At 37.6% G+C, this 19,824-nt stretch overlaps 1 protein-coding gene across 3 annotated transcripts in view; it reads left to right on the plus strand.

Moving 5' to 3' along the window:
* Window positions 1–19,824, plus strand: part of CREBBP (CREB binding lysine acetyltransferase) — a 96,377-nt gene that overhangs the window by 71,823 nt on the left and 4,730 nt on the right. For all 3 annotated transcript variants that reach the window (XM_074919812.1, XM_074919813.1, XM_074919814.1), the window contains 11 exons: window positions 5,195–5,275; window positions 6,024–6,080; window positions 7,385–7,462; window positions 7,943–8,010; window positions 12,075–12,225; window positions 13,038–13,184; window positions 13,622–13,735; window positions 14,189–14,354; window positions 15,750–15,917; window positions 18,991–19,152; window positions 19,422–19,703. In XM_074919812.1, coding sequence (XP_074775913.1) covers window positions 5,195–5,275; window positions 6,024–6,080; window positions 7,385–7,462; window positions 7,943–8,010; window positions 12,075–12,225; window positions 13,038–13,184; window positions 13,622–13,735; window positions 14,189–14,354; window positions 15,750–15,917; window positions 18,991–19,152; window positions 19,422–19,703 — 1,474 coding nt within the window. The remainder of the gene's footprint in view (window positions 1–5,194; window positions 5,276–6,023; window positions 6,081–7,384; window positions 7,463–7,942; window positions 8,011–12,074; window positions 12,226–13,037; window positions 13,185–13,621; window positions 13,736–14,188; window positions 14,355–15,749; window positions 15,918–18,990; window positions 19,153–19,421; window positions 19,704–19,824) is intronic.

Below are 19,824 nucleotides of genomic sequence, written 5' to 3' on the forward strand. Positions count from 1 at the left end.
GTTGCCTTGTTCTAGGAGAAATGTAAAAATATGCAGGTTTGTTTTCAAATTAGTGTCAGAATTTGCAAAGTAAAGGGTACAGTGATTGATTGCAAGACTTACTTTCTCTCTTCCTAGTTAGTACTTAATTCCATTTAAGTTAGCTTTGAATTAGCATTGAAAACTACCCAGACTCCATAAGAAGCTATGAAAACAATAGTTTCTATTATTTTTTAATTGATATTAGGATTTGGTATTTGTATGCTTATTAAACAATTGTTACGTTATAATATTCTCCATTTCATGTTTAAATCAACAGTGCTATAATAACAAAGCAAACTTAGAACTTGGCTTTGGGTTTTTTTCTTAGATTCCCCACCCCCAAAAACAACAACAACAACAAAAAACCCAAATAAAAGAAACCCCCAAAAACCACTAAAACGTGCAAACCATAAATGGACTAAGACACAAACTTCCTTTTCCCTGTTTAAAACAAAGTTATGAATTGCTTTCCAGAGGCTTGGCAGTCTGTAAGACTTGCCAACTTTGAAGTGCATAGCGGGCGGTTGTCTAACTGAAGTTACAGAACTAATTCAGACAGTCAGTGCTTGCATTCAGTCTCTCTACATCACCAAACATGCTGTAAGATGGTGCAAGACTGTTGCATACCACCTGGCTGAAGCAGCACAGTGTGGGAGATGAAAACATATCATCATACATTGTATGTTGGGTCTTAGGTGGCCTTTGTGAGGCAGATAGTATTGACACAAGAATGTAAATTCAGAAGCTCTCATAAAAGGTTTTATACAGCCCCTGTGAACTCTGAAAAAAAAGTCAGCCTGAAGAGAAATAATGCATTTAAAGAGATAGTGGTATTTCAGTACTGGAATGGGGTGGGGGACAATGACCCTTAAATAGCGATTCTGTGTGGTAGAATTTCAAATACTTTTCATATTAGGCATCCAGGTTCTCCTGTATTTGAGAAGAATAGCAACTTCAACAAAATTGAAAAAGGGGTCACTTTTCTTTCAGATATACCTTTCCTATTTAAGTTACTGTTAAATCATTTGGATTACTCAGTGGAAGACAGTGTTTGTTGTTAGCATAAGTACAGGGTTGATGGGGCAGTGGGTTCTTCTGGACTCAGAACGGATGCAATATTTCAGTTTCCTACCTGTTACAAATGTGATAGCGCGTTTATTGACTTTAGTCTAAAAGAGTAGTAATAAAAGGGAGGTGATTTGTCTAAGTGTCAGTAGGCCAGTAGCAGAACTGAAGTAGGTGTGAATTTCTTTTCATCCAGGTGTCTCGAGAAAGGGTTGGGGTTTGGGGATATGAGGTGATTCTGAGTTGGAGGCAGGGAGGTGAGGTTTTCTATTTCAGGCCAACTAAATTGAGCAATGAATGGGGGTTTTGGGGTGGGATTTTTAACAAAATCTTTCTAAAGATCTATCACCATATTTTTAAGTGTACGTTTGGTCTATCAGATCATAGAAAGCCCTTATTCATCAGCTGTATTGCTCTAAACCAGTCAAATTAACTGTTTCCTGTGACAGTGATCTTCAAATCTTAGATTTTTCTTAACCGAGTAGCAAATTAGTGAAAAACAAATTCTGTGGTTCCAGCAGATCTTTAATTGGTCAAAATTACTTCTTCCATTTACATAACAGACAAAATTGGATGTACTTAAAGTCCAGTGTTTCACATAACTAAATTACACCTAAGAATATTTAGGCACCATTAAATAAATGAATTCTGACACTACAGTTCAATGATCAAAAGTTAATGATTTGGTTTAGAACTATTTGACTTCCATAATAAGGCAGAAGTTTAGGTTAAAGCAGGTGTTCAGAAAATACGCTCCATGTGTGAATATCCAGTCGTTTTTTTCATATCAGTACTAGCATCCAATTACTAATTTAGAATTTCCTTTGAATGCACTTAATTACAGTTGGAAATTCACCTGTTAATGCAGAGATTGAGCATTTCTGGACTTTGGTGTTGAACCATAATGTTACTCTTTCATAAACAGGAATCAGTCACCTGAACAGTCTGCATTTGAAAAGCTTTTCATTTTTGATGTATTGTAATAAGTACATCCTTTGGATTTTCTATGACTAACTAGAATATTGTATGCTTTCTGTGAGTTCTGTTGAATATTTGTAGTGACATGCAAAAGTCAGTGAATTACAAGCAAATTTCTGTTTCTGAGGGTCCATATTCATAAAAAGTTATAGCTATTGTTTCATCTTGGTTATTTTGTGGACGAATGTTCATGATCTTTAGGTGATTCATTTTCACTCTATTTCAGTTTTTATTTCCTCATTTTAATATCATGGATTGAGGCTTGACTCTCACTAGTGTTAGGCTTTGGTTCTGCAGTGTGTGAAATCCCGTGCTCCCCTTCAGATCCGTGGATCGCTGGAGCACGTGCTTAACATGCTGCTGAACCAAAGGGCTCGTCCCTGCGAGACTGAGCTTCCCGCAGCATGAACAGAGGGTGAAATATCTGTGCTGGTGCAGCTAGTTACATTTCTGCAGTGTAACTTCAATCTCATATCGAAGGCAGCCTCGATGCTCAGTTTCATGAGTGCATTGAAAGCCCATAAATTATTCTGAAAATGGATCAGAATTAACCTTTTATGGGATTGTTTAAATGTAGCAAAGTATTAATAGGAGCCTTGTCCATGGATTTTTCTGGCTACACATTCCCCTGTTTGAGTTCTCCTGTGTTTCAGTCCTTCCCAATCTGACTCTTAAAATGAGCAACCTTGTTAGTAAGGAAAAGAATTAGTGGGGTTTTTTAATTGAAGAATAATATTAAGAAGCACGTTTTAGAAAAAAAGGACATGGACAATGTGTAAAAGGATATAAAACTCTGACCCTGTTATGTTTGGGTGTTTTTTTAAAAAAAAATATTGGATGATACTGTATCAGTTTAGATGTATGGGACGAGTGGCAAGTGAAGGCAGTGTAAATGAGATGTGCAGTGTCAGTATCCACTCCTGAAATTCTCTTGTAATATTGCTCTCTAATACCTATAATATATTTATCATTCCCAATGATTACAATTTAATGGAATATATTTTTCTTTTTTTCCTGGCCTTGTTCTGTTGTATTATCAGCTCCAAAAGCCTTGGTTTTCCTTGGGAGGGTGATGAGTTTAATCCTAGTTGAGCTGACCCAGGAGAAGAGAAGTTGCTTGCATTTAACCTGTGGTAGGCTGGCAAGCAGCCCTCTGGGCAGGGAGCATGGCATTTTAGCTCACGTGGTTGCTATCGAAGTTGCAGCTGCCCTGCTGGTAAGATGATTACGTGGATTTGTCAATACGGGCTATATTAGCTAGAATAAAATGCAATTTTTTCCTCTTTTTGTCAATCCCACGGTAGAGGGGAGTAATCAGTGTGCTGCTGCATTTAAGTGGTTTTTGGCTAGCAGAGTAGCTCTTGAAGCCTGAGCCAGCTGGCAGAGTTTGCAGAAGTTTTCAGGCTCTTGTAAATTATGCTATGGTAACATGGACCTGGCTCCGGCCTGGGGAGGACGCAGATTGCTCTGCAGAACATCTTTCCCTGATTGATCGGGTGCTGCTGAAGGAGCCACTCCTGCTTGCTTGCGCTGTGTTTCATGAGCATTTAGAAAACATGGAGTGGTGACACGATGGCCAGTGTGTCTCAGCAGGAGGAAATTCTGATCCATACATTTCAATAAGTGCCTATAAACGGCTTTTGTTGTCTCCAGGAAAGCACACCCTTGGAGATCTGTTATCTGGATGACAGTAGTTTAAGTGTATGAGTGTGTGTTTGAAGGGGAAAGCTGCCATATTTATTAATCTCCATCCCTTAAGTTGTTGGTTCATTGTGACACTGAGTCTTGTTTGATGCCTTTTATACTTACCATTCTTACGGTTCTAGTGTTTGAGTACTAAAACTGCATTTTACTGTGCTGCCATTGCTGCTTACACTCTCTCACTCTTGATCCTCCATAAAGCTCCTTTATTTTGATGATCCTTTGTGGCCTTTCTGCATTTTACAGCTGTGGCCTCTCTTTGTTACCTTTGTTCATGTGTGAATTCATATCCTTTCCAAACATTTAGCCTCCTTTTTTTTTTTTTTTTTTTTAAATGACCCTGACAACTTTGGTTCCAGTTCATCTGAAACAAACAAACAAACAAAAACCCCACAAAAAAAAATCCTTATAACTTTGATTTTATTTTTTTCAAATGCAGATTGTATTTTCATAGAGTTGTATTCCAATTTACTCAGCTTGGTTTGCTAAACTGCAGGATTGGTTTTGCTGAGTATAACTTGGATTGGCTCTTGGTCTGGTGACCGAAAATTGTAACTAGCCTCATATTCAATTTGTAAAGCTTAATTCCACATCTTTAATGTACCTGATTAAATATATTGTATGTATGTACAATATTTAATGTTGTTCACATATATACATATATTGTACTTATATAGATAAATGGCTGGAAACTCTGACCCATAATTGCATTTCTGTTAAATGTTTGTCTAGAGTATGGATTTGGTTTCATTTATATTCAATAATACTAGCTGAGCAGTTGGTCGCATTTAATCTTATAGTCAAATAACTTTTTAATATTTTTATAGATTTTTTTTCAATACCAAGTGTTTCTGCTCTTAACAGTTTTTACTGACTATCAGTAAATGCTTTCAGCATATTTTCTAATTACTTAAATCTGTAATAAATGTGTTCTTAAAGCTTTTTGACAGGCTGGTTTTTTACCCAGAGGAAACTCAAATCAGTTGCAAGCCTGGAATCAAAGAGCGTTTTTCCTAACCGATGCAAATCAAATCCAAATTCTTAAATTTGAAGTCCATACAAATGTAGCACTTGGTAGCTACTTCATTAATCCTCCCCAAATTTTGAATTTGACACCCGACAACTTGTTAGTAATGTATAAAATGAGACCGAATGCTAATCTGTGCTTTGCCTTGGCTTTCTGCTCTGTGTTGTCTTGGTGTTTGCGTCTTACCTCTTACGTCTGTGCTGTTTGTTCCCTCCCCTGTTCTCTAATCCTGCCCTCCCCCCCCTCTGTTCCTCCTCATTGTCCACACTGACCCATCAATCAACCAACAACGCCCCCCCTTTCGTCGTGGTGATCTGCCCTGCTCTGGTTGGTGGCTCCGTGCTTGGGTGGCTGTATGTTGTGCTGGACCAGTTCACCCAAATATGGCCTTCTTGCTGACAGGTATCACTTCTGTGAGAAGTGTTTCACTGAAATCCAGGGGGAGAATGTCACCCTGGGTGATGACCCTTCCCAGCCTCAAACGTAAGTCACTTCCTTTCTTCTTCATGCCAAGTAGTCACATCAGTAGATGATGTGTAGTCCTGATTGGGTAGTAAACACCTGGGACCAGTGGTGGTGTTCATGGGGAAATGCCTACTTTCTTACTAATGGGAGATTTTTTTTTACAGTAACAGATGATTAACGGTTGTTACTGTGTTGGGTCTATCAGCCTGCCCAGCAACATCACTTGTGTCCAGTTGTGCTACTTGAGCTGTCCGTGGGCTGCTTGTGGGGGGTGGCAGATGATGTGGTGGGAAGTGGGGAAATGGAAGCTGTGTTAGTAGATGTCACTACTCCATTACCTTTTCAAATGAAAGACTTCAGCTAATCCTGACGTCTCACCTTTTTGAAGTACAGCTTTTGTTTATGAAACCAATGACTTGCCTTTAACCTGACCAGAAAATAAGATGCTTTAAGACTTGAGGAATACAAGCTATTTTGGAAGGTGGCTGCTTTACTGACTATAGCTTCCCTTGTTATTTTAAATTTATGCATATATTTAGGTATCTCTTATTTTGCTTTTAATTTACACAAAGTTAAATGGGAAAAATATTTTCTGTAGCTTAAAAGAAAATGAACTGAATTGCTTCCTCCAAAAGAAAATAAATACTGATATGCTTTCTTCTGACTTGAGATTTGCTCATTTGCTGCCATTCAGAAAAGCATAATATTGTTTCAGCCTCTGACATGAAGGTACTACTGAGTTTTCATATTAACTCTTTGTCTCTAGAACCATCTCTAAGGATCAGTTTGAAAAGAAGAAAAATGATACACTAGATCCAGAGCCGTAAGTACCAGGCTGCTTATTTAAGGCAATCTCATCACTTTCACTTGTCCCTTAGCCAGCACTTCAGAAATGAGGTAGCGAATAAAGAAGTGTTCCTTTCCCCCTCTCCAGCACTGCCCAAACAGGCTGCAGAATGTTTCTCTAGATTTTGTAGCACAACATACAAACTTGATGTCTACCACTGATACCCTAGAGGAAAATGTGAGCCTATTTTAATGGCAGTTTCTAGTTTTGTTTATTTGGGTAATTCCTAAGGTGTGTTCTGCAAAGCACTGCACAACTGGCTGTAAGTGGCCCTCTGTCATACAGAGCCTCTCACACCAGGCGGTGAGTACCTCTGGGAGTTCTGCATTTTCCTCTTCCGGTTTAGCTAGACTTCCAAAACACGTTTTTCTCTTCACCCGGGTGTTCAGCCCACTGAAAGAGCCACCCTCCTTCCTTGCATTCTTTACCTTCTGGAAGTCGGGTAAAAGCCGAGTTCAACATGTTGTTAGTAGCACTGTGCTGCTTTTCCTGCTGTCCTTAACTGAGACAAGACTTTATCTCATTGCTACTTTGTTCACTTGTCAGCTTGATACATAATACATTTTGATTCCTTTTCTCATCTTTGCAAATACTAAATAGAGCTCCTCCCCCAGACCTTTAAAGGTAGACTACTGAGATATACAGCGATGCATTTGGCTTCATGACCAGTGTTGCAATCTTGACTGGGAAAACTTCTAACAAAGTTCTAATCCGAAAAAGAATTTTGACGTATTATTTTAACACACACACACAAAAAAAAAAGAAACCACACCAAAAAACACCCAAAAAAACCCCAAGTAGACCCACGCAAGCAAAGACAAGCTAATACATGTTCTCTTGGCACAGTGATTCATGAATGACTAGCTTTTACATTCACAGTAAGTTGAGCAACCATTTAGTCAGCTTGTGGTTGTTGCACCAATGGAAAATTAAATCTTTAGAGGTACTGGTAAGTAGAATTCTTTGAAGTTGGGAAAACTCAGAACTCTGCTTAGCAAAGGATTAAAAAAAATCCAGAAAAAGTTGTGCTTGAAAGCCCATTTCACATTTTTTAACTAGTACATTTTTATATATATATTAATATATATATATATATCCTATTTGCACGTAAGATTGATAGATGTATATCTGAAGCTATTCTAGTAAGTATTTTTGACATGTAATTTGGGCCTGCTGAAGTTGATTCAGTTCTTAGCAGAGGGTTGGAAAGTCCTTTCTTGATAAATTCTGGAACATTACTTGTGTAACAACAAAAGTGATTGGCTTCTGTTTTTTCTCAGGTTTGTTGACTGCAAAGAGTGTGGTCGGAAGATGCACCAGATTTGTGTATTACATTATGATATTATTTGGCCTTCAGGGTAAGATGTTTTATTAGTTTTTTTTACCCCTTGTACAGTAAGACTAATGTAGTTCATATAATTAGGACTTTCTACCTTTGCTCTTTAATATGCAGTCATGGCCTTTTAAGAACTGAGTGCCTTTCTAAATAAAATACCTTTTTTTTTCTTTGAGATCTCATTTCAGTATATTCAGATGAAAATGTGCATGAAACTGACTTGTTCATATATGCAGTTTTCTGTGGTTTCTTTCTAACTACTGAACAGTGGAAGCTGATTGGAGATAAGTTTGTATACTACAGAAATCAATAACTGCTTGGCAGAATTAAACTAGGTTATAAAGGCTTTAAGTCCATCGAAAATGGAGAGATACAAGCTGTTCGAGTCCAGAGAAAAATATATTGTACTCTGACATTTAACTTATGGGTTCAAATATTGGGCTTAAGCTAGGCAGTAGTGGGTTTAAGCTAAAATTTTCGCAATTGTCTTTTTTCTCGATAGGTTTGTCTGTGATAATTGTCTGAAGAAAACTGGTAGAACACGCAAAGAAAACAAATTCAGCGCTAAAAGTGAGTTTAATATTTCTGGGTTTATCTTCAACTTTCATCTGCTCCCTGCCACCCCTAACAGCTTTCTGATTGATACTTCCTGTTGTCATGATAGACAGTACAGGAACATTTGAAAGTGGAGAGTAGTGTAGCCCAAGGCTTTAGTAGCTGTCAGAATTTTGATCACCATTTTAGAGACCTGCTCTTTATGTTTTTGTGGTCAGTCTTAATGCTGCTCGATGTATTTGGCATCTTATGTCCTTATTTTTCGAAGATGAAAAAAAAAAAAAAGAGGGGGAACAGAACAGGAGAAACATAAGGCTGCGCACACTTTACTGGCTATATTTAGACATGTTTCTATGTAACATTGAAACTGTAGTAAATTATACTGTCACCTCTGTGCCCTTCAAATAACATGTAGTAACAAGTTGTACTGCATTTCAGGTGTACTGTGGTAGTGCCAAGTACTAACGTATTTGAAGAGCTTTTCTTCTAGAGTGGACTGTGGTATAAGAACTGTCTGCTGGAATAAGTAACCAATTGTACTACATGTCTAGATTTTCTTGAAAGTAACCTTTGTCATAATCTTGTTGAAATGTGCATAAAGAGAGTGCCAGAAGCTGCCAGGTCAAGTTGTCCCAGTCTCCTTAGTAATCCTTACCCAGGCATTCTTTGCATGTATTTAACATCAGAGAAGATAATTTGATAACTTTTGCACATACACATTTTAGGGGGGAAGAGTAGGGGCTAACATTGGAAATGCAGTGTCAGTGGCATAAAGCAGAAAAATAAAGTGAGTGTAGAAACCAAGAGGGTGATTCACACACTTGAACAACTAGAACTTGCAGGTGTACTTGATTCCTCCCTTGTTATTCTTTGGTCCTTGGAAGTTCTGGGCATTACCTTGTCATACTGTGACTTTGCAAGCCTGAATCTTCCAAACTGTAATAAAAGAGTGGTTTTGCATTAAATGTAACTTCTTGATAACTTTGTGTGTGGTTGATTGCATAATAAGAGATTTGAAGGGGAATAATTTGGAGATGATAATGGTGTATGAGACATATTAGGTTACAGTAATCAAAACAGGTCTCTGGAGTAACCTGATACGTGCAAGATAGTATCGTTAAAAAGATGAAAATTAGTCTCATTAAAGACAGATTAATATTGTAAGAGAACATTAATAAAATGATGAAATAAAAATGTAGTTTTAGATAACCATTTTAAATAGATGTCTCTTGTATTATATGCTGACTCTACGGCATATATTGATGCAAATTAGCTTAAATAAGTATGTGATTCCTTGGATGTCTGTAGTTGTTCTATGATATTGCTTGAAGTTTGAGTAACCAGCCATTTGGTTCAAGGTAACCATTCTGTTCTTTGGGAATCTGAACAGGGAAATAATGGTGCTTTTTTTTCCTTTTCACTGATCCCCTTTTCCTGCCATTTGGTTGTCTTGTTTTCTTTTTCCCATGATGATTTGAGTCCTGCTGCCTCCTGTAATCCACTGGCTCAGCTCATGAGATCCATTTTCTTTAACAGTGCGCTAATGGAAACACAAGAACAGGCAAGGAAAGCCTGTTCTTATCAAAACCTTGGTCTTACTACTGACCTAAAACCAAACAAGAGCAATGAAAGTTTGAAACATTAACATTTCCTCCCACCCTCCCTCCCCATAAAAACCCACTTACTGAATTGCCATCCATATTTCTATGCTCTCTCAAGCATGCTGGCACAACTGCTAATAATCAAGGTAGCATGTCTCTCAGCTGCAAGCTATTGCTCAACTGTTATGGTAACACTCATATTCATAATGTATATTAAGTAAAATTGGTTGTCTTAGCCACATCACAAGTAAGTTCCATAAAGCTGACTGATAGCATGCCACATACAAACAAACCAATGTACAGCTGGATTACACTGTGAAATTCTAACTTTTGAAGTATTTTTCTTACTAAGAAAACGTACAAATATTACTTAGCCAGTAGCTAATGCAGAGATGTTCAAAGACAAAAGATATACTGACAAATAAGTCACCCAAAGTAGTTTCCTGACAAAAAGTTACAGTAAGCCAGAAGTCTGACTTTCTTCCTATCTATCCGATTACTCATCCAGTAACAAATGTCTGGCCATTGCTACTGCAACAGAACTCCTGCACTCAAGCAGCCTGAAAGCCTTCTGTGGTGTTTCCAGTTTGGATGCCTTTTTTAAACTTTGCACTGCAGTTTTCATTGAGACCTGAGCTTTTAGTGGAAGTACATATGCTAGGGGTGTCCAAGAACCAAAATACAGTTGCTTTCTGAAAGAATTTGTGCATTCTAATATATCAAAATATGTGGCTTTTAGATCATTTCCTTTCAGTGCATGTAATCTTAATGCTGCCTTTTTTTTTTTATCTTCCTATCTGGTCTTTATTTTGTTTGTTTCTTGAGTCTTAATGCATTGCAGCATAAGGAAGGAAGCAGATATCCTTTGGTTGCTTAGCATTGGAAAGATGATAAAATGAAAACACAAGACAGTAGAGTTAACTAAAATGGCTTTCTAAAAATGTACCAACTCATTAGCTGAAATGGAGCCGTTTCTTTTTTTTTCTGTTTGTCTTCAGAGAAATCAACAAAACAAAATAATTTATTGAGAAAGTATTTGTGAATTTTCTTTGGAATTCTTTGAATCTCCTTTAAAATTAGCCCACTTCTGTTTTATATGGAAGGCCCAATGTGTTGTATTGGGCTGAGAAACCCTAGGAAAGGCCAGTGTATTGGAACTGGTAAAGGGCATAGTGTATTTTCACTTAAACGTGCCTTTAAATGTAATTATTGGCTCCCAAGTAAATGATGTTTAGACTGTGTTGTGCTGGTTATAACCACAGACTCTCACTGGACAGGAGGGCAGACTAAAAGATGTAAAACAAGATTGCCACATTTAGCAATTTCTGTAAACTGATTGTAAAATAAAATTTTAAGTATATAAATCCCTTAGAAAGTGAGATCATCTTTGAGTATATGTGGGGGGTTTCCCCAGTATTAGAGCCTAAAATAATTTTTAGCATAGATACTTCGCTGCATCATTCTTCATGCAAGCTCAGTAGCCAGGAATAAGAGCCAGCAGCCGTGTGTCGGTAGCCAAATAATAACTGAAAAATGAAGCGGTGGAGAGCTAATAGAAAATCAAATGCATTTTAGTAAAACAAACATCTGTAGATTGCACCATCACTTTGGAAAAGATAGCAGATTGATCATAAAAATGACATAGAAATACTAGTTGGTAAAATAAGTACAGAAGGATAAGAGAAATAGTCATAAATCTTAGAGTCAAAAGAGTGTGCTACTTCTGTTTTCTTAATTTAAACCAAAATCTTCATCTTAATTTCTGTAATTTGCTGTGGATTTATTTGAAAACCATCACATCCTGTAATGCTACAAAAACTGCTATTGCCAAAAAAGCTAATTGTAAATGTAAAGATGGAGAGGGGGGATCTGGACAATATGTGGACTTGAACTTTTAAAGACCTCTATCGCTGTGCAAGAACTATTTAAGCTTTATGTGCAGATTACTGTAACTGTTCAATCTAAAAGCTCTCTTGAAAAGAAAAGAAAAAGCAATGAAATCTCCATTGAAGTCAAAAGGCTTTTCATTTCTGTTGATTTGCTTTGCTTTGCTTGAAAAGGTGTGGCATTGAGCCAGATCTGTAAAGTGATGTAATCTCTGTCAAACAGCCAGATAGTGTTTTTGTTAGGAGAAAACATTTGCAGTGTTCATAAAATAAGCCTGCAAATTTAAAAATGCTATGTAAAGCCTTCTTTGTTAGTTCACTTACTAAGTCATTTTCCCACTATAGTGGTTTTAGCTTTCAGAATAGGCTATGAATACTTAGAACTTGGGTAAAAACATGGATGGTTTTGCTTTTTTAATTTTGGCTGCATAAATAAAAATATCAATTTTTTGTATGGAGGTAAAACAAAGGGGAAAAAAGCCTACTTCTGGACAGTGAAGCAAGCTGAAAGACCTTATGAGCATGGTAACACCCTGAACTTACCAGTGATTTCTTCAGTATTAATGTTTCTGTTTTCCCTTGTCATTTCTAGGGCTACAGACGACACGTTTAGGAAACCATTTGGAAGATAGAGTAAACAAATTTTTGCGGCGACAGAACCATCCTGAAGCTGGAGAGGTCTTTGTCAGAGTAGTAGCAAGTTCAGATAAGACAGTAGAAGTTAAACCAGGAATGAAATCCAGGTTAGTTCTATTAATTACAATAAATGCAATCTTGATGGGGTTCTTTTAAAAAAGTCTTCCTCTATAAATACTGCAAGACTGTGTCAATTTGCCCCTTAATACCTTTGCACATTTTTGAAACTTAAGCGCGAGTAAGATTATGAAAGGCAAAAAAAGCAGTATGCAGTAAATGAACTCAGAAGAGGTGACAGTTGTATTTTGTCTGGGGGAGTATCAGGGACATCCTGGTTTTGGTTATAACGCTGTGACTGTATTACTAAATCTTGAGAGGGTCTGACCGCATTTTGGTTAGCATTACAGAATTCATAGTTCAGTTTGGAGCAGTTGCTGAGATTCTGTTCCTTACTGTTCCATTTTTTGGTTTTATAAATACTTTCATTTTCAGAAGTTATTTTTAATTTGCTTCATCATTAATGAAAAGCTTAAAACATTCTGTGAAGTATTTTGGCTTTATTTCATAAAGGCAGTGTTAATGTGACATCACTTCATCTTAATGCATCAGGTTTTCTACTCTGCAACATATTTAAAGGCTTGTGGTTTCTGAGAATGCTCTGTACTCAATGCTTGACTGTGCAGTCATATGTTAACTATATGGAAACTGTCTTTCTGTGAGTGTTTTAGTAACAGGACTCCCTGTTCCAATACAGCTGTGATTTGACCTTGTTTAACTTCTGCATAAATGTTTCTAATGAGTTAAAAATAAGGTTGAAAAGAATTTCCTCGTTCTGGTAGGACACTGGTTTAATAATTGGCTTTTTGTGTGGTTTGTTTTCTTTTTTCCCCCTGTTCCTTCCTACCACCCTTTCCTCCAGATTTGTGGATTCTGGTGAGATGTCAGAATCTTTCCCTTACCGTACCAAAGCTCTGTTTGCATTTGAGGAGATAGACGGAGTAGATGTGTGCTTCTTTGGCATGCATGTACAGGAGTATGGCTCGGATTGCCCCCCTCCGAATACAAGGTACTCTTTCATTTCTGTACCAGTGGTGCATGCACAGAGAACATCTTCCTACATTCACTGGACAGTTACTCTCAAATACAGAAGACTGGGAGATATGTTTCAGTTCTGTGGCACAAATAAGTCCTACTGTATGACTGTAGATTACTTTGAAGGGGAAAACAAATATCACAACAAAAACATTGCAGATTTTGTATTCTGTATTTAATTTTGCCTCTCAATATATAGTCTTTCTGTCTAAAAAAAATGCTCATCTTTTGCTTTTAAGAACTATTCATACTATGTTAAGATGCTTAAATATGCCTTAAAATAATGTCATCATTAATTTTTCTTCGTTCAGTATGGCTGTATATGTATCTAGTATAACAGTCAGTTCTCAGTAGACAAAACAGATGTTCAGCCATACATGATTTTCTATCATTCTTCTCTCATTACTATAGGCGTGTGTACATATCGTATCTAGATAGTATTCATTTCTTCCGCCCCCGTTGTCTCCGAACTGCAGTTTACCATGAAATCCTCATTGGATATTTGGAGTACGTGAAGAAACTTGGGTGAGTGAGATCTCTGTAAAGAAATAAATCTTTTTTTCTTAGCATTTTTTTTATCCAGGATACCAAGTAGCTTTTCACTTGGGATAGTCTCTATTTCCTTCTGCCGTCTCTGAGATATGTGGAACACATGCCTCTTCTGCAGTGGAGAGAGAAGCTTGGATTTTATCACTAAGGTGGTTTTCCTGTTATTAGGATTCTTAAACTGACAGCATACAGTTCTTTTTATCAGAGGTTCACCTGATATTTAAGCTTCATTATTATATCCTGGACCTTTTCTCATCTCTTGCATAAATAGAGGTTATTGCCTCAGCATCTTTGTTACAAAGAAAAAAGAAAAGAAGAAGGGGGGCGGGGCAAGAACAACACAGAACCCAGAGATCTGAATTTATATCTCAGTTTGAGTAGATGGTAGTCACAATGGTTAAGATTTTTTTTCTTGTATGTGAAACACAGGTATGTGACAGGACACATTTGGGCCTGTCCCCCAAGTGAAGGAGATGACTATATTTTTCACTGCCATCCGCCTGATCAGAAAATACCCAAACCCAAACGTTTGCAAGAATGGTATAAGAAGATGCTGGACAAGGCATTTGCTGAGAGAATCATTCATGACTACAAGGTTTGCTGCTGTTTACTTCCTGAATTAATTTTTATGGGCTTTTCATTTGAAGGTAGCTAATATTGTTTTGTAAATCATGAAACTATGGTAGTGTTGTACAAGGGTTTTTGTTCTCAGCTAGTGTCTCCATTTTCTTAGATTTTCTGGAGGTTCTGCCTTTCATACTAAAAATCTGTTAGGTTTAGTTTCTTTATTAAGAAAAGTGTGCAAGAGCATGCCTTCATGTACTTGTCCTTCACTGCAGTCTTCCAGGCTAGGAAGTATGTAGCTTGTTAAGGCTTATAGAAGTTGTTTGCTTCTGGTGATTCTGGAGGATCAGGTGCAATACTGGACCCCACTAGTGTGAGATCAAAAAAACTGCTTAATAAAACAGCTTCTTCACTTGAAGAGAAAAAGGATGATTTTCATAATTGTCTATCAAACATGTACCCAAGGAAGTAAGTTAAAGATGGCAATGGAGCATTTGCCACTCCTGACATGCTAAAATTCACAAGAATTTCTTAATGGTAGTGACAGTGCTTGAAAAAAATGATGTTTTGATTGCAAGTGACAGTTACTAAATGTTTGGAATAGAACAGCTTATAGCAAGCCTTGTCATCTGATCCAGCGTAGCAGAGAGCTAGAAAATCTGTGTCTCTCCTAATAAGGTGGTCTTTAAATGAATCCGAAGAAGAAAACATTAAACACAATGCACATAAAAAAACACCTCCAGAACAACTGTATAAAGTACCTATTTCTTTTTAGAATACCTGTGCCTCTCGGTGGTCCCCAGTCATTCTGGCCAGGTGGACCACAGAGCTTCAGCCAGCGGTCAGTGAAGGACACAGGCCCTGCACAGCACCTCGACCACAACCAGACTTTAATTTTCCTGTCTGTAATAGTCCATTCAGCGATTCTTCCTGGAGTTAGCAGGCTTACTGCACCTATGATGCACAGCCCAGACACATTCATTGAAGTGCTTATGCACTTTGAAATTTGTAAGGGAAAAGGCTGGATGAGGTGCACTTGCTGTCATTAGAACAGCTCATGCTCTTGTGCAGGAGCAGTGTAGGAAAGAGCCTACATGGTGTAGGCTTCATTTTTAATTGCTGTAGTTACCAGGGAGGGGTCTTAGTCTCTCCTATCATGTCAGGAACATGAACCAGTTGTGCAGTGGAGTTTCAGAAGAGCCTCAGCAGCTGTCTTTCTAAGATGAACCAGGGAGTGGGCTGTTATCAATATTGCCAGGCCAGTTTTTGAATGGCACCCAGAAAAGGAGACCTGCCAGGAGTGGGCCATGGGCTGTAAGCAAGGCACAGCTGTTCAGTGTAGCTCTGGATCACGTCTCTGGTTCTCCTCTCTCTCCTAAGCGGTCTTCATTGATTTATTCTTGGTATTGTGTGATACACTTAACAGGACATCTTCAAACAAGCAACTGAGGACAGACTGACAAGTGCCAAGGAGCTGCCTTACTTTGAAGGTGATTTCTGGCCCAATGTGCTGGAAGAAAGCATTAAGGAGCTGGAGCAGGAGGAGGAGGAAAGGAAAAAGGAAGAAAGTACTGCAGCTAGTGAAACAACAGAGGTGAGTTAACTTTATATGCTGTATCTGCTTCTGGCTTACAAAGCTGACAATTGACGCTTTAAAAAATAAGGGAGTTTGAATCCAGTAAACTAGAAAAGAAGGTCATTCACATCAGATGTCAAATCAGGGTTCCCTTTAACTGCATTTCTGGTTTTCTTCTTGGATAACAAATACACTGACAGCTTTTTTAGGGGCTTTTTTTGTTTTGAGTTTTTTTTTAACAGAGTCAGAAGTCAGTTATGTCAGTTCAGCATCTCTGTTCTCAGAGAAATGTGTTAAGCTACTTTTGGATTGCATCATGACTGCTACATTTGCTTGCAGTCATTTGGCTGAGTTTCTGGTTCACACCTTTGCAAATCACCTTCAGTATTTGCATTTTGAAAGATGCTATATTTTTAAAAGCTGAATTTAATTTTGCTGTTATTTAAGCAAAGGTACTTGTATTCGTTCATGACAGTAGGGGGCTGAAATTTAAAACTATTTATTGAAAGCTTTGCATTGGTATTAAATGCTGATCCTGATGGTGGTGTTCCTTCACCAGCATTTTCTCTTTGTGTATAAAAACCAACCAACCAAAAAAACCCAGCAACTTAATTTTTCAGGGTCCTGGCCAGAATTTCATTATTTGTTTTTATTTCTCTCTTGATTGTATCTGTCACCAAAGGGTCTTAATGCTTTTTTTTTTTACCGTCCCTTCTACTTGTGATTTGCAGCAAGGTGTTTTGAAAACAAATATAGTAGGAAAATCTGAAGTCTAGCAGTTTGGGGTGGAACCAAAAGCTTTAACTGAGGAAAAACTGCATTCAGCTTAGATGCAGTGACAATTTGCATACAGTATGTATTATGTGTGATTGATGTGGAGTGATAGACCTTAATCCATCAATTTTATTATGTCAGAAGGTTCCTTCTGTTAAACCTCAGCAGTTCCTTCAAAGCTAATACGGTTTGTTGCTATGTTTTTTTTATGGAACCATAAAGTTAATAGTTTTCACCTTGTTCCTCTGAATGTAAATTTTAATACTGAACTATTTCAACAAAGTAGCAGTATGAAGTAACTGAAAGACAAAGCTTGGAGGTTAAGCTGCAGTCCTCTTTTGCTAACAGTATCACTTTCAGTAAATCATACCATGCCCTTCCAGTGTGAATGCCAGTGTAAACCTCTACATCTGAAAGGGGAAAAAAGGTATTTTAAAAAGTTCAGAACAGCTAACTGTGAAACTCATACAAGTTGTCTGCCTAAAGTGCGAAGATTGCACCCTTGACTGTGATGCCACAAAAGTGTGGTCTTTGCCACTTGGCTCAGAAGTAGTGGCAAAATTAAAAGCATGAGAACTTCTTCAGTGCAGTCACCTAAACTTGTGTCACTTTATGGAGGAAACTATGGCCAGCAATGGCGATCTATCTCCATGTGTAGAAGCAGCTCAATCTTTGCAATTTGCCTTGTATTGAGATGGTACAGAATCTATCTTTGCTTGAATTCTTAGTCCTAAATTTTGTATGTGTGGAGAGAAGGCTTCTTAAAAGTCAAATGTGTGCTGCATATATCAGTTATAGAGGGTCTAAAGAGGTGGTAAAGTTCTTGAAAAGGTTCTGAAGGGGACAAGGCTCACTGAATAACTGTACGGTCGGCATGTCTGGTAAACCTGACTGAACATGTTTAATGCTATCAAAATGAGGTAGTACAAAAACAATCTTACAACTATTAAACATTTTGGAATAGCTTTATATGATTGACCAAATAGACTTGCTAAAGGTGGAGTAGAAGGAAAACTTGTTACCTAAGTTTCAATCTATTCTTCCTTTTGGTGTTTAAATTTTAAGATCTATGCTGATGCTCTGGAATGCATAGGCAAAGGAGGACATGCCCTTAATTCATCAGGGTGGGGGAGATTTTGGGGTGAAGAAGTCAAGGTGGGAACATACAATAGCTTATTTCTGAATACCTTCTGAATACCTTCAGCTCTTAGAGCTCAGTCTGGATTCCCATAAAATAGTATAATTTTAAATTCCAAACAGGTTTGGTGAAAAAATCAAATTAGTTACAGAAAACCCAAGACTGGACAGGGAATTGCTATCTAAGCCTAATCAATGGAGTGGAAGGATAGCAACAGTCTATATATAGAATTGCTTTCTCTAGTTGGAATATTTTTGTTTTCTTTGAACAAATATGCTTGCAGATAAACCCTGTGTTTGCTTGTACATAGTGTTCCTGAAACTTTCTTGCATGTGTATGTACCTATATCAGAGTATTTCAGTAGCTTATTTTTAATATTACGATAACCAACATTCCAGCAGTTAGTTACTGAGTGGCGAGCTCCCTTGGGTTTTTATTTTTCAAGGACATGAGAAGTCTCAAAGTTATTTCTGTTTTCACAGGTCATCTAAAGAGCATCATCTGCTATTTTTTACTCTCTTTACTTACATCTAGTATTCAGTATATGGTCACTGTGGTCTGTGTTGTAACTTAGACACTAAGTGAAGGTTTTGGGAATTATTTTTTTGAGTTGCATATGCAGCTGTAAGTCTTCAGGATGGCAAATAATGTATTTTGTTGGTTTCAAATCCTGCACGTTCTTACCTGTGTACTAGACCTAAATTTATTCAGTAAAAACAAACAAGCATTAAATCAGAGCTCAAGCAAGTATGGGAAACCCCAAATGCACAACAAAGCAAAATACCAGAATTGGTATTACCTTAATAAAATTCCAGAATTTATTAAGTCATTTCTATTTGTAACTCATTTGATCATCAAATATGTGGAAGATCTTGTAAAGCAAGCAGTGGAAGCTAAAGTACAGTGTTTGGGAAGGAAAAAAATAAGTATAAAGTACAAATTATTTAATGTATATGCATCCTTTAAAAATCTATTTTTAAACAATGTTTAAATTTGTTTGCCTGCCATTTGGGCTTTTGATTTTTTTTCCTGGAAGACAGGATATATTTAACACAGTATGGCCGATTTGCAGGCATTTGAACAATGTTCTGTTACTGACAGCAGAAGTGTTTCACTTTCAGCTGCAGCAAATGAGAGAGCTCTATAAAGTGTAACATCTTTCCTATGCATTTATTGCAGGGAAGCCAGGGCGACAGCAAAAACGCCAAGAAAAAGAACAACAAAAAAACCAACAAGAATAAGAGTAGCATCAGTAGAGCTAACAAGAAGAAACCCAGCATGCCAAATGTGTCCAATGATCTGTCTCAGAAGCTGTATGCCACTATGGAGAAGCATAAAGAGGTACTGTCAAAATACACTGCGTAAAGAGAAGATTTTATTCCTGTAAATCCAGGCATGGTGATATTTTGAACTGAAAAATCAGGAGGAGTAAAGCTTGTGATTGCACTAGAATTTTTTTCTGTTGTATAACAACATTTTGGAAGATATTAGCCTAAACTAAGTCAATTAAATAACATTTGTAGCATACTGTTACTGCAACAGAACACGAGCTTTTTCTGCAAGATTATCTAACCTCATTGATTTTATTTTTTCTCCCCATTTATCTGCAGGTCTTTTTTGTGATTCATTTACATGCTGGGCCTGTAATTAACACTCTGCCTCCCATTGTGGACCCTGATCCATTACTTAGCTGTGATTTGATGGATGGGCGAGATGCCTTCCTCACCTTAGCCAGAGATAAGCACTGGGAGTTCTCCTCACTACGCCGATCCAAGTGGTCCACGCTCTGCATGCTGGTAGAACTACATACTCAAGGGCAGGATCGCTTTGTCTATACGTGCAATGAGTGCAAACATCATGTGGAAACAAGGTGGCATTGCACTGTCTGTGAGGTAGGTGTATATCACCAGAGACTTCTCTGTTGCCCTAAAGCCAGGCTTGATTTTTTTTTTTTTTTTTTTTTTCTTTTTGGCCAAATTCCTCCAAATTAGGCCTATCCTGATAAAAGGGCTG

This window comes from Athene noctua, chromosome 15 (assembly GCF_965140245.1).
Source record: "Athene noctua chromosome 15, bAthNoc1.hap1.1, whole genome shotgun sequence".
Taxonomy (NCBI): domain Eukaryota; kingdom Metazoa; phylum Chordata; class Aves; order Strigiformes; family Strigidae; genus Athene; species Athene noctua.